This window comes from Pleurodeles waltl, chromosome 5, assembly GCF_031143425.1.
Source record: "Pleurodeles waltl isolate 20211129_DDA chromosome 5, aPleWal1.hap1.20221129, whole genome shotgun sequence".
NCBI lineage: Eukaryota > Metazoa > Chordata > Amphibia > Caudata > Salamandridae > Pleurodeles > Pleurodeles waltl.
In genome coordinates, this window is record NC_090444.1 from 1,410,929,016 (window position 1) to 1,410,942,389 (window position 13,374).

Below are 13,374 nucleotides of genomic sequence, written 5' to 3' on the forward strand. Positions count from 1 at the left end.
GGAAAAATATCATGGAATTAAATAACAAGCTTACATATTTACCAGGTAAGCTAAAAATATTGTCTACAGAATATTGTGGTATTATATGTTGTGAGATATATATATATCCAAAACCAACAATTGTCAAACAATTGATTCGTTGCACTCCAGTAGAGTTTTATTGCTTCTATCCAAAGAAGTATAAAAAGACACCACCAACGCGTTTCAACCTCTCGGTTGAGATTGCAGAGGAATGGTCCTTTCGTCACGTATGCACCCGTAAAATTTGTGCGCCACAGGGTGGACCGGACCTTTAGATGGTGTGAGATACATATATATATATATATATATATATATATATATATATATATATATATATATCCACTATGAGAAGACGCTGCATTCTGGCCACTTCGTAGTGGCGAGTCTATGGCAAGGGAGCTACCCTTAAATATACATCCGAGAAACCTCGGAGTAACAGAAACAATGAGCTGTGACTAAATTTGCGCGAGCGTGTTTATTAATTTAATGGCAACACAAGCAAAAATACCTTTTTTCTAAAATTTGCACGAGTGTTTATTAATTTAACAGCAACACGAGCAAAAAGACCTGACGCGTTTCGGAACCTATGCTCCTTGCTCACAGGTTACAGCTGTCACATTCTATAACATATTTGAATAGCTACTCACTTCCTATTTTGACATTATGAACACAAACAATGGACTAACAAACCACTCTGATAGTGAATAAAAACATGTCGGCCATCTTATAATGTTACAAGGCTATTACTTATTCCTAAAGACCATCCAATGTGCAAAACTTTATGAATATCATTATTGTCTAATTAATAATACCGATTCAAATGTAAATTTGTGCGCCACAGGGTGGACCGGACCTTTAGATGGTGTGAGATACATACATATATATATATATATATAAATATATATATATATTTATATATATATATATATATATATATATATATATATATATATATATATATCCACTATGAGAAGACGCTGCATTCTGGCCACTTCGTAGTGGCGAGTCTATGGCAAGGGAGTTACCCTTAAATATATACCAGCACAAATGTTGTTCGACACATCCGAGAAACCTCGGAGTAACAGAAACAATGAGCTGTGACTAAATTTGCGTGAGCGTGTTTATTAATTTAATGGCAACACAAGCAAAAATACCTTTTTTCTCAAATTTGCACGAGAGTGTTTATTAATTTAACAGCAACACGAGCAAAAAGACCTGACGCGTTTCGGAACCTATGCTCCTTGCTCACAGGTTACAGCTGTCACATTCTACAACATAATTGAATAGCTACTCACTTCCTATTTTGACATTATGAACACAAACAATGGACTAACAAACCACTCTGACAGTGAATAAAAACATGTCGGCCATCTTATAATGTTACAAGGCTATTACTTATTCCTAAAGACCATCCAATGTGCAAAACTTTATGAATATCATTATTGTCTAATTAATAATACCGATTCAAAAGTAAAGATAACAAAAATGAGATGTTTTTGCCCTAAATCAGTCATACCTATTTCTAATCAATAATTTATCCTCTTTAAATATAATATTACTGTATAAAAAATACTGCCATACAACTATCTAATGAACAGAAAACCAAACTAAAATAAATCCTCTTACAATGTTTTCCATTCATAATTAAACTAAATAAAATACATTTTAATCATTTTATACTGCACTAAACCGTTCTTGGACATAATAGCTCTTTTGCTTTTATCGACATTATGCATGGACCACCATGTCAACCTAGAAAATAATATAAAGAAAAAAGGGGGAAAACAAATGTTACTTACTTAATGACTTACTATAGACAAATAAATGTGCCCAAAACTCTAACACATATATACCCAAACCAATAACATTAATACATTTATAAATTTCATACCTTTAAGAATACTTTGAGATGACTGAAGAACTACTCTAAGATAATTAATTTAATTAAGATCTCAAAGCATTCTTAAAAGTATGAAGGTATGTGTTAGAGTTTTGGATGTTCTCTGATGTGTCGAACAACGTTTGTGCTGGTATATATATATATATCTTTCAAAAATTTTTTTTTTAGCTGTATGTGTACATATATATATATATATATATATATATATACAAATGTATAAACAAAGCAACTGTTAAAATAAAGATAAAAAGAATACAATACTTTAAATTTAAATAAATAAAAAATGAAAACAAATACTAATAACTAAGAGTTTAACACAACACTAAATGTATATAGTATACATTTTATAATAAAACATGAATAAATACAATTATACAATATAACTACTAATTAAAATTACATTAAAAAAATATTAAAATTAATATTAATTAAAAAATGTTACAAAAATACTTACATTACAATAAAAAGATACTTAAATACAAAATCATTAACAGTATAAATCAAAGACAATGCAAATAAATGCAAAAGCAAAAAGCAAATGTTATGTAATAAAATAAAATTAATCTATTTCCCACAAAAGGAAACATATTTTAAATGCTATATCCAAAGTAATAAACATAAAAACAAAACCAATAAAAAATATCAAGCAATTAAAACTCCATTGAAACAAAAAGTAAGAAATTTAAATTAAAAACCTCAAAAAAACAAAAAATGTTCAATTTTGCAAAATAAGATTTGCTACTCAGTCTTCATCCTTACACTTTAGAGAGACAAAATGTGCTATTCACACCTATGCTACATAAGGGAAAGTGTTGTAATTTACAGGATGAAATTTACTATTCCCACTCCAATCTAACCAACAGTGGAAAAAGCATTGGACTTCGGGTGTGGTGTACGATTTTCTGTTCACACCCCAACCAAAACGACAGTAAGGAAAGTGTTGAAAAAATGTGTGATTACTGTCAAATATATTTAAAAAATCATAAGATTAAAGATCAATACAAAATAAATTGAAGACAAATCATAAAAGTGATATTAATATTTAAAAACATGTTTTTATAAACAATTAAAACCCTACTAAATTGCAGAGAAATATTCATAATAAGTTACTAAAACTAATAACAATTCAAATATTATGTCTCCATTTAAAACAGTAAACCTACAATAAAACACTGTCCACCCTACAATCCACAAAGTATTTAATAATGCAAAAAATAAAACAACTCACAACAAAAAATAAGAAAATTAAATCTTTTATAAAACATAACACCTTAAAAAGGAAATAAATGAATGTAATCAATCAATAATTTACATATCTAATAACATGATTATCCAACAAAAGGTTGGTAACATTAAAAAGTAAATATTTAATTTAAAAAACATAGATCACTAATAATATAATTAACCCATTAAAAAGAAAAGTAATAATATAATTCATTGTAACAATTACACAGTTTACATATTTTCAAATCTAATTATGCATTTTAATTTTGTAAACAGTAAATAATGGAAATAAACAAATTCAAATACATATTTTATTAGTTTTCCACCCTAACAAACATCCAAACCTGGCAGTAATTAAAAAAATTAAATACACTTTAAAACAATCTTTAAAAAATATTACCAAAACAATATAACAACTATTAGTAATACAAACGGAAATTAACATACTAATAACTTAAACCATGTAAAATGATAAAACGTACAAAATATTATGACTGTTACTTTATGCAACTATATTTATAAATAGAAAATAACTCACAAGACTGTTTAGCCACCAGAAGTTGCCATGCTTCAGAAATAATGTGAGCATTATTAACAGAAATGTTACCCAAACCAACTTATCCCAACCCAAAGACGGACAACAAAGTTCCATCCCACAATATGCACGTCTGAGACTCCTGAGTGGATTATGAGCTACATCTGTGTGCATTCGGGATTAACCTGAGAAAAGAAAGCCAAAAATTCTTACAGATACTTTTCTGATCAAACATTTGAGATATAATTTGTTCACCATATCTTGCAGCCATATCTCTTTTGTTGGAGGTTATTTTTGCTTCCAGTGCTGTGAGACCATCATTGCTGCAAAAGCCAGTGCAATGTCAAACCAGCTCTTTGTGTCACAGTTGATATAAGAAATGTTAAAAGTGTCATGGAAAAAGATCAATTCTGTAGTAGTCGTAGTGGCTCAAGTCGTAGTGTTCCTAGTGCTGCCACAATAAGGCCCTCATTACAACTTTGGTGGGCGGCAACCGCCGCCTGCCAAGTTGTAACCGCCGTGCGGCAGCCAATGCGGCCGCACTTCCGCGATGGCCATTTCAACATCCCCGCTGGGCCGGCGGGCGGAAACCGAGTTTCTGCCCACCGGCCCAGCGGGGATGTCGGGCGCAGGATGGGAGCAGGCTCCAAATGGATTTGGCAGTGTTGCAGTGGTGCGACGGGTGCAGTTGCACCATTGCGCTATGCAGACAGTGAAAATCTCCATGGGGCCGTGGCAGGAGGCCCCTGCGACTCCCCTTTCTGACAGCCTTTACATGGCGGTTCCTACCGCCATGAAAAGGCTGGCAGGAGGGGGACTCGTAATCCCCTGGACAGCGCTGCAAGCAGCGCTGCCCTGGAGGATTACAACCGCTGGGACAAACGTGGTGGTAAACCGATGGGACCAACGTGGCGGTAAACCGCCGGTCCCGGTGGTGCGACCACAGCGTTTCCACCGCAGTCGTAATTCCATGGATTGCACCGCCAGCCTGTTGGCGGTGCATCTGATGAAACAGCCCTGGCGGTCTTTGAGGGCCTAAGTGCCTAGAAGGAAAAGAGAGTACCAAATGGATATCCCCTTTGGAGTATCCTCATCTCCAGCAGTCAGTCACCAAGGTGGGCTTGGTCCATGGTCCATAGAAATCTTTGCAGGGACAAAAGCCAGTCATTCAAAAGTTTGAATAAGCTAAGTTTGAGTCTAGCCTCACATGGGCCACTTTCATGTGTGTCAAGCAGCTCACCCCAGTCTGCCTCACAGTAGGCCTCACCCATTTTCCAAACCAATTATTTTTCTAGCAATTAGAACCTAAGGCTTTGCCAATGTCTTTTTAAGCAGTTTTGACGGGGTTCAGTAGAGCATCTCTTAACAGACTGCTGTACTTGTCTGAGACATGACTCCTCCCCTATGCGTCTATATATATTTCAAACATGATATTAATCTCTTAGAAAAGGATATTCTGTACCATGATATTCTTCTTACCATGATCATTTTTCACAATATTTTTTGTGTATAAAGATATTTTTGACACAATATTAATGTTATCTAATTGGCAAACGCTCTTGCAATCAGTGGTCAATATCCATCCCTAAATCGGTGTTGTCCCTTCTAGAGTAGTCATAAAAGAGGCATTGAGATACTGGATTAATGCTCAAAAACATGAGGTTGTTATCTCAGCACTTGAGTGACTTCACCTGATACATACTGACACTAAATGCACTTTTAGAACTGCTTTCATACCATATACTTGATCAAAAGATTTCAGCATTACATATTCATGAAGACTCCGATCCAAAAACAAAAGATCTCTCTACACCGCACATTTCAAGAAGTGAACATTTCCCAAGGCTGCTAGGACAATGTCAGCCAAGTTAGTAGTCTACGGTACATATCCAGACTAACCTCTATCTCAGCCTTCATGCACTTTCTAAATCCCAAACATCTTCATGCTGAATCAGCCCCTTTCTTTTCACCATCTGTAGTAGCATTTGCTTATGTTGCTGTATTCGTTTCACCTTACTTGACTTCACAGATCATTAGTGATATTTACCTTTATGATTTAACAATAACTAATGAACTCCAATCCAACCTGTTTAGCCCTCTGCACTTCTCGATATCTTCTTGTACCCGCACCCATAGATTGGATGAGCCATTCTCTGAACAACATCTACTCTTAGTCTGCCTGAACATATCTACCTGTCTCACTTTTGATAGTATTCTGCATGTAATGCACAATTATCAGACACACATGCCTTACTACCAATTATTTTCTGTCATCATGTTTTACCACTCTTAAACAATGATTACTTCCTGCCTGCTGTCAATCCTAATTGTTTTAGTTCTGTGCTTCTGGTCCTGCTATAAGCTCTTGTTGAGTGCCTCTGGTAGTGCTCACTAAATACTTCTTGTAATCCAGCTATTGTAAGGGACCCCGTGCATCCTTCTGCTATTGTTCTTGCAAGTTGTTCTCTTACTATTATAATTGTAAACAATTTACATTTATTGTGACATTGTATCGCCTATGCTTGCTCTGCTGATGTTATTACATTACTGTCTTTAGTGCTCTAACTCCTGGATAAGTGTTTGTAATGTAGAAACCAATCACTGATTATGAACTATTGCAAATAAGGACATGGTGCAGGATGCACAGAACTGCAGCGTAGCAGACACTTTAACCCCTTTGAGGTCCCCTGGATAGACTCTTCATGTATGTGCAAGTTAATGGTCACACAGTTTAAGGGCCTGATTTTGATCTTGGCTGATGGGGTTACTCCGTCACAACCGTGGCGGATATCCCATCTGCCAAATTACAGTTCCATTGTATCCTATGGAACTTGTAATAAGGCAGACAGAGTATTCCATCTGCCAATATCGTAATCTGGCCCTAAATCTTATGGATCAATTTTCATTGCTCAAGCAGTAAGTAGCGCCTTGAGAATATTCAGAACTAGAGTTCTTGATTTTAGTTTGTTTTTGCTTCTTATCTCAAAATAATAAAACAGCAGTCTTATGAGGCGAAAAAATTTAATACCCACTGTTTCTTTCCATAAAAGAATCCAGGAAGAAAAGCTTCTGCTATTCGTTATTATTTCTGTAAAACTAGCCTGAAAATGACATTGTGCTAAGTGGACAAAATGTTCTGCTTCTTAAAACCAGTCTCACATTTGCAGGTTGAAGTTTACACTTCTATTTGCACACTAGAAAAATTTGCTATTTTTGGAAAACTGCAGCCATGTAACGCCTCACGAATGGGCAAGTTCAGGATTTCCTATTAGCAAAGTGTCTCCATAAACTTGTGTGCCATGCTCAAAGTAGACCATGAGGGTGACAAAACAGGTCTGCCTGTGTAAGCTTCCACCATCAGGAGAAGTCAACACCAAGTATATTACCTCCTAATACTACAAATAGAAAGCTGTTTCAGAGATTATACAGGTTACCTGATAATTGGAGGTTGGTGTTAATATGAAATGTTTTGTAAAGCAAGTGACCATCCCTCCTTAAATCAGGTTGCAGTTTCTGATTCCAATCCCTCCTTGCATTGACTTTCATTATTAAGTGGGCAAATACAGCTAACGTTTAAGTTAATTGGAGGTTTTCTGCTGCGAAAATCCTATTAACCTTATTGACTTTCCAATTAGGAACTTCTCCCAAAGTGCTAACTTATTGTCTAATTTTTATCTTTGTTCAGGATCCTTCAAATAATCTAATCCAGCAGTGGTTGTCTCTCAAAACTAATCTGGGGGTTGCTTCTCTAGAATTTCTGCTATCTGACATGCCTCCCTTTGGCACCTGGACCATAGACGTTCGTGTCGAAGTAAGTGGAATTTCAGTTGTCTGGGTCTTATATTGTTTAAACGTGGATTGACATTTTGTTTCAGTTTGCTCCTGCTATCTTTTGCTAGTTAAAACGGCCAGTGAGCCATGTAAAACTACTATGGCCTGATATTCCAAGCCAAGACTGTGGTGCACAATTGTCTTGGTTTACTATGGTAACATTTTGTATTCTCAAAATAATATTCATAAACTTACACCATTATGTCATACCTTTTTGTCACACTCAGCTCACTGATGCTAATGAAGCAATTTTGATTGAACATCATATAATGTAGAGTCTTGTTATTTAAACAGTATTTATATTGCATGCTTAGACCATTTATGGCCTTCCACACCTTGTTTAATAAATATTTGCATTGGTTAATGAGTGGTGCACGAAGTGATTAGATTAATTCAGCAATTCTTATGATATATTATGTATGTTTGTGCTGAGCACTTTGATCTAATTGTCCCTTGATGTCACTTGGAACCCTTCATAGAAAATCTATTCCTTTATTGAAAGCTACGCTTCTATGATTATATAAGTTTTAATTTCTGTTTTGGCTGGATGAGGCCTTCATGAGTTCGTAGTTGATAGCATACTTGGAATATCAATTGGTCACTTTTCATTACAATGGGAGCTTTTTAATATCTCCTTTGTACTAACTAATACTATCAGCCCAAAGAATTACAACATACATGAATAGTTGCATTCTGAACAACCCCAGTTCTTTGAATACACACTCTGGGACTTCATCTCTGCCAATACCCTACCTTCATCATATCCCCCTTTGGAACACCATTGATTTAGACCTCATTTATCACCTATCCCCCAGTCCAAGTCAAAGGAGTTTATATCTATGTTGTCCCAAAATATCAATGCATAAAATGTGTTACTAAATCTCTACCCTGCTGGACAACACCAACTTTTATTTTTCATAGCACTGGCTACAGACCGTTTTAGCTGTCTGATGTTCTTTTGTCATCTGTTCTTCGAACATGTGCATTAGGAAATTAAGGGCCTGATTACAACTTTAGAGGAGGTGTTAATCCGTCCCAAATGTGACGGATATACCACCAGCCGTATTACGAGTTCCATAGGATATAATGGACTCGTAATATGGCTGGTGGTATATCCGTCACTTTACCGTCACTTTTGGGATGGATTAACACTTTCTCCAAAGTTGTAATCAGGCCCTAAGAGTGCACTTTGGGTCATCCAATCCAGCCATTGTCTTTCATTGCTACTGAGAACTGTCCATTAAGGCTTTGTTATTTCGTAGAAGGTTTCATTGTTCCTCCAGTTATAACACAAACTTAATGTTTTGATTTATGTCCCTAATGTTCTTTGAGAGTACACCTTAATTCTGCTATTTTAGTATGTTCAGCAAAGGGCTTTCTTTTGATATATATAACACGGCTACCAAACTATTGCCAAATACTTCCACAAACAAAAATCCTGGCTTACTGACTTTACCAAAGCATGTTTTTCTGAGCAACTTCGAAAAAAGTAGAAACTAACAAACTAAAGTGTCCACTAGAGCATAGTTCACAGTCAAGGTTTTGGTCTAGTGAAGACAGTGAATCCTCTTTAATTGAGATGGCCCTCAATCCATGTCATCATACACGTGGTTCTCAGTCCTAGGCTTTCAGGTACAATATAATTCATTCTCCGTGCTGTAGATGTGGGTTAAATTCATTAAACCGTTAAAACTAGCATACCTGATAGTAGTGATTTTGTGAGTGAAAAGGCATGTTTGGGAATGGTGTTAATGATTCCATGGAGTAGGGTAGGCACAGTACATTGTAGTAATCTGGAAATCAAAGCCAGTGATGCAGCTTTGCTATTTCTTTTTCATTTTTCTGTAATAACCCTTTCGCCGCCAGGCCTTTTCCCCCTCAGGTGCCAAGCCTTTTTTTTTTAGCTATTTGGGGCAGTTAGTGCTTAGGCCCTCATAACTTTTTGTCCACATAAGCTACCCATACCACATTTGCGTCCTTTTTTTCCAACATCCTAGGGATTCTAGAGGTACCCAGACTTTGTGGGTTCCCCTGAAGGAGACCAAGAAATTAGCCAAAATACAGTGAAAATTTACTCGCCAAGTTCTGTTACCCAGAATCCTTTGAAAACCTCAAAATGTGACTAAAAAACACTTTCTCCTAACATTTCGGTGACAGAAAGTTCTGGATTCTGAGAAGACCCACAAATGTCCTTCCACCCAGCGTTCCCCCAAGTCTCCCAATAAAAATTATACCTCACTTGTGTGGGTAGGCCTAGCGCCCGCCACAGGAAATGCCCCAAAACACAACGTGGACACATCACATTTTCCCAAAGAAAACAGAGGTGTTTTTTGCAAAGTGCCTTCCTGTGGGTTTTGGCCTCTAGGTCAGCCATCATCTAGATAAACCTACCAAACCTGTGCATTTTTGAAAACTATATACCTAGGGGAATCCAAGATGGGGTGACTTGTGGGGCTCTGATCAGATTCTGTTACCCAGAATCCTTTGCAAACTTCAAAATTAGGCTAAAAAATACTTTCTCCTCACATTTCGGTGACAGAAAGTTCTGGAATCTGAGGGGAGCCACAAATTTCCTTCCACCCAGCGTTCCCCCAAGTTTCCCAATAAAAATGATACCTCACTTGTGTGGGTAGGCCTAGTGCCCACAACAAGAAATGCCCCAAAACACAACGTGGACACATCACATTTTCCCAAAGAAAACAGAGGTGTTTTTTGCAAGGTGCCTACCAGTGGATTTTGGCCTCTAGCTCAACCAGCACCTAGGGAAACCTACCAAACCTGTATAGTTTTGAAAACTAGACACCTAGGAGAATCCAAGATGGGTTGACTTGTGGGGCTCTCGCCAGGTTCTGCTACCCAGAATCCTTTGCAAACCTCAAAATTTGCCTAAAAAAACACTTTCTCCTCACATTTCGGTGACAGAAAGTTCTGGAATCTGAGAGGAGCCACAAATGTCCTTCCACACAGCATTCCCCCAAGTCTCCCAATAAAAATTATACCTCTCATGTGTGGGTAGGCCTAGTGCCCGCGACAGGAAATGCCCCAAAGCACTATCTGGACACATCAAAATCATCAAATACAAAAATATCTGTTTTTGGGATGGGGGCAACCTCCGTTTTTGGTCCTGGGCTCAGCAGCAATCTAGGGAATCCTACCAAACCCAGACGTTTCTGAAAACTAGACACCTGAGGGAGTCCAGGGAGGTGTGACTTGCGTGGATCCCCCAATGATTTCTTACCTAGAATCCTCAGCAAACTTCAAATTTAGCTAAAAAATCACTTTTTTCCCACATTTCTGTGTGGGATAACTGCACCGGGAACAAATTCCTACCACCCAAGGTTCCTCTCAGTCTCCCAGTAAAAATGATACCTCACTTGTGTAGGTGGGCCAAGTGCCTGTGACAGGGAAGAGCCAAAAACATGTCGAAATTGAGGGGGAACCAAAGCGGGTCCAAAAGGGCAGTTTGAAAAAAAAAATATTTAGGCTGACAAATGCAGCAGAATTTTTATCAGTATAGATGGGACAATGTTGGGTGGTAGGAATTTTGTGGAGTCCGACAGGTTCCATCACAAAAATGTTGGAAAAATGTGTGATTTTCAGCAAAGTTGGAGGTTTGCAGGGCATTGTGGATAAGAAAATGGTGCGGGGTGCATGTGAAGCAAACCACCCTGGAATCAACCAGATGTTTAGTTTTCAGATGTGTCTGGGTCTTGTGAATTTTTCTACATGGCAGCATCCCAAAGTAAAAAAAGTGCAGCCCTCACCATCCCAAGTTGGACGATTTTGAGAGTTACCAAGCTCTCATGGCCCAAATGTAAAACTAAAACCCAAAATAATCAGTCTTCTTGCTTGCCGTGGGATCAAATGTTTCCCTGATGGACAACGGTGAAACAGTCGCCCTCATTCTCCTCGACCTCTCGGCTGCCTTTGACACCGTCTGTCACCGCACCCTAATCACCCGCCTACGCTCCACCGGGATCCAAGGCCAGGCCCTGGACTGGATCGCCTCCTTCCTCGCTAACCGCTCCCAAAGAGTTTACCTCCCTCCGTTTCGCTCAGAACCCACCAAGATCATCTGCGGCGTACCTCAAGGCTCATCGCTCAGCCCGACACTCTTCAATGTCTACATGAGCCCCCTCGCCGACATCGTACGCAAGCACGACATCATCATCACCTCCTACGCCGACGACACCCAACTTGTACTCTCCCTCACCAACGACCCCGCCAGCGCCAAGACCAACCTACAAGAGGGTATGAAGGACGTCGCAGATTGGATGAGGCTCAGCCGCCTAAAGCTGAACTCTGAAAAAACGGAAGTCCTCATCCTCGGCAACACCCCGTCCGCCTGGGATGACTCCTGGTGGCCCACGGCCCTCGGCACCGCACCGACCCCCGCAGACCACGCCCGCAACCTCGGCTTCATCTTGGACCCTCTTCTCACCATGACCAAGCAAGTCAACGCCGTGTCCTCCGCCTGCTTCCTCACTCTCCGCATGCTCCGCAAGATCTTCCGCTGGATCCCCGCCGACACCAGAAAAACCGTGACCCACGCCCTTGTCACGAGTCGCCTGGACTACGGCAACACCCTCTACGCCGGGACCACCGCCAAACTCCAAAACCGCCTGCAACGCATCCAAAACGCCTCGGCCCGCCTCATCCTCGACGTACCCCGCAACAGCCACATCTCCGCACACCTGAGACACCTGCATTGGCTCCCAGTCAGCAAAAGGATCACACTCCGTCTTCTCACCCACGCACACAAAGCCCTCCACAACAAGGGACCGGAATACCTCAACAGACGCCTCAGCTTCTACGTCCCCACCCGCCCCCTCCGCTCCGCTGGCCTCGCACTTGCTGCCGTCCCTCGCACCCGCCGCTCCACGGCGGGTGGGAGATCTTTCTCCTTCCTGGCGGCCAAGACCTGGAACTCCCTCCCCACCAGCCTCAGGACCACCCAGGACCACTCCGCTTTCCGGAGACTCCTAAAGACTTGGCTGTTCGAGCAGCGATAACCCCCCCTTTTTTCCCCCCTAGCGCCTTGAGACCCGCACGGGTGAGTAGCGCGCTTTATAAATGTTAATGATTTGATTTGATTGTGCGAGGGAAAGCTGAAAGACTGTTACCCCCTTCAGTTGGGGTGGGGGCATAACCAGGCCCATACTGGTTGGTAGCCACCACTCCACTATTTTTTGTTTTTCTTAATTCCATGACATCTAGTAGACTTTCTGCCCCCCTGCGGTGTGGATCGGGGGTAATAGCTCCATCTGCCCACTAACGTGGAGAACAACTTTGGCCCCATTTATTTGGGGTGGGGGTATGGGCATACCCCCACCATCTTATTTGTAAAAAAAATCTTCCCTGGTCTCTGGGGAGCATTCTGCCCCCCTTGGGGGCAGAGGGGCCTTCCAAAATTAGGCCGATCTGCCCCCAAGGGGGGCAGATATGACCAACAGTAATGTGCCCCCATGGGGTGCGACCCTTGCCCAAGGGGCAGCCCCCCAAACAAAACACATACACACACACCAATCCCTGGTGTCTAGTGGTTTCTGCCCCCCCGGGGGTAGATCGGCCCAATTATATTAGGCCGATCTGCCCCTAGGGGGTCAGAAATGGCCTAGAAACAATTTGGCCCCAGGGAGCGTCACTTGCTGAAGGGATCCCTCCCTAAACATAAAAGAAAAAAAAATCCATGGTGTCTAGGGGATTTTCTGCCCCCCCCCCCAAGCAGATCGGCCTAATTAGGGGGGGCAGAAATGGCCTAAAAATTGTTTGCCCCCCTGGGGAGCAGCCCTTGCCCAAGGGGCCGCTTCCCTTATGTTAATTTCCCCCCCCCAAAAAAAATCCCTGGTGTCTAGTGGTTTCT

The 13,374-nt window shown here is 40.2% G+C and overlaps 1 protein-coding gene across 1 annotated transcript in view; it reads left to right on the forward strand.

Moving 5' to 3' along the window:
* The window catches only part of LOC138296504 (CD109 antigen-like), a 363,929-nt gene that overhangs the window by 79,832 nt on the left and 270,723 nt on the right, over positions 1–13,374 (forward strand). The window contains exon 5 of the mRNA XM_069235675.1: positions 7,366–7,491. Coding sequence (XP_069091776.1) covers positions 7,366–7,491 — 126 coding nt within the window. The remainder of the gene's footprint in view (positions 1–7,365; positions 7,492–13,374) is intronic.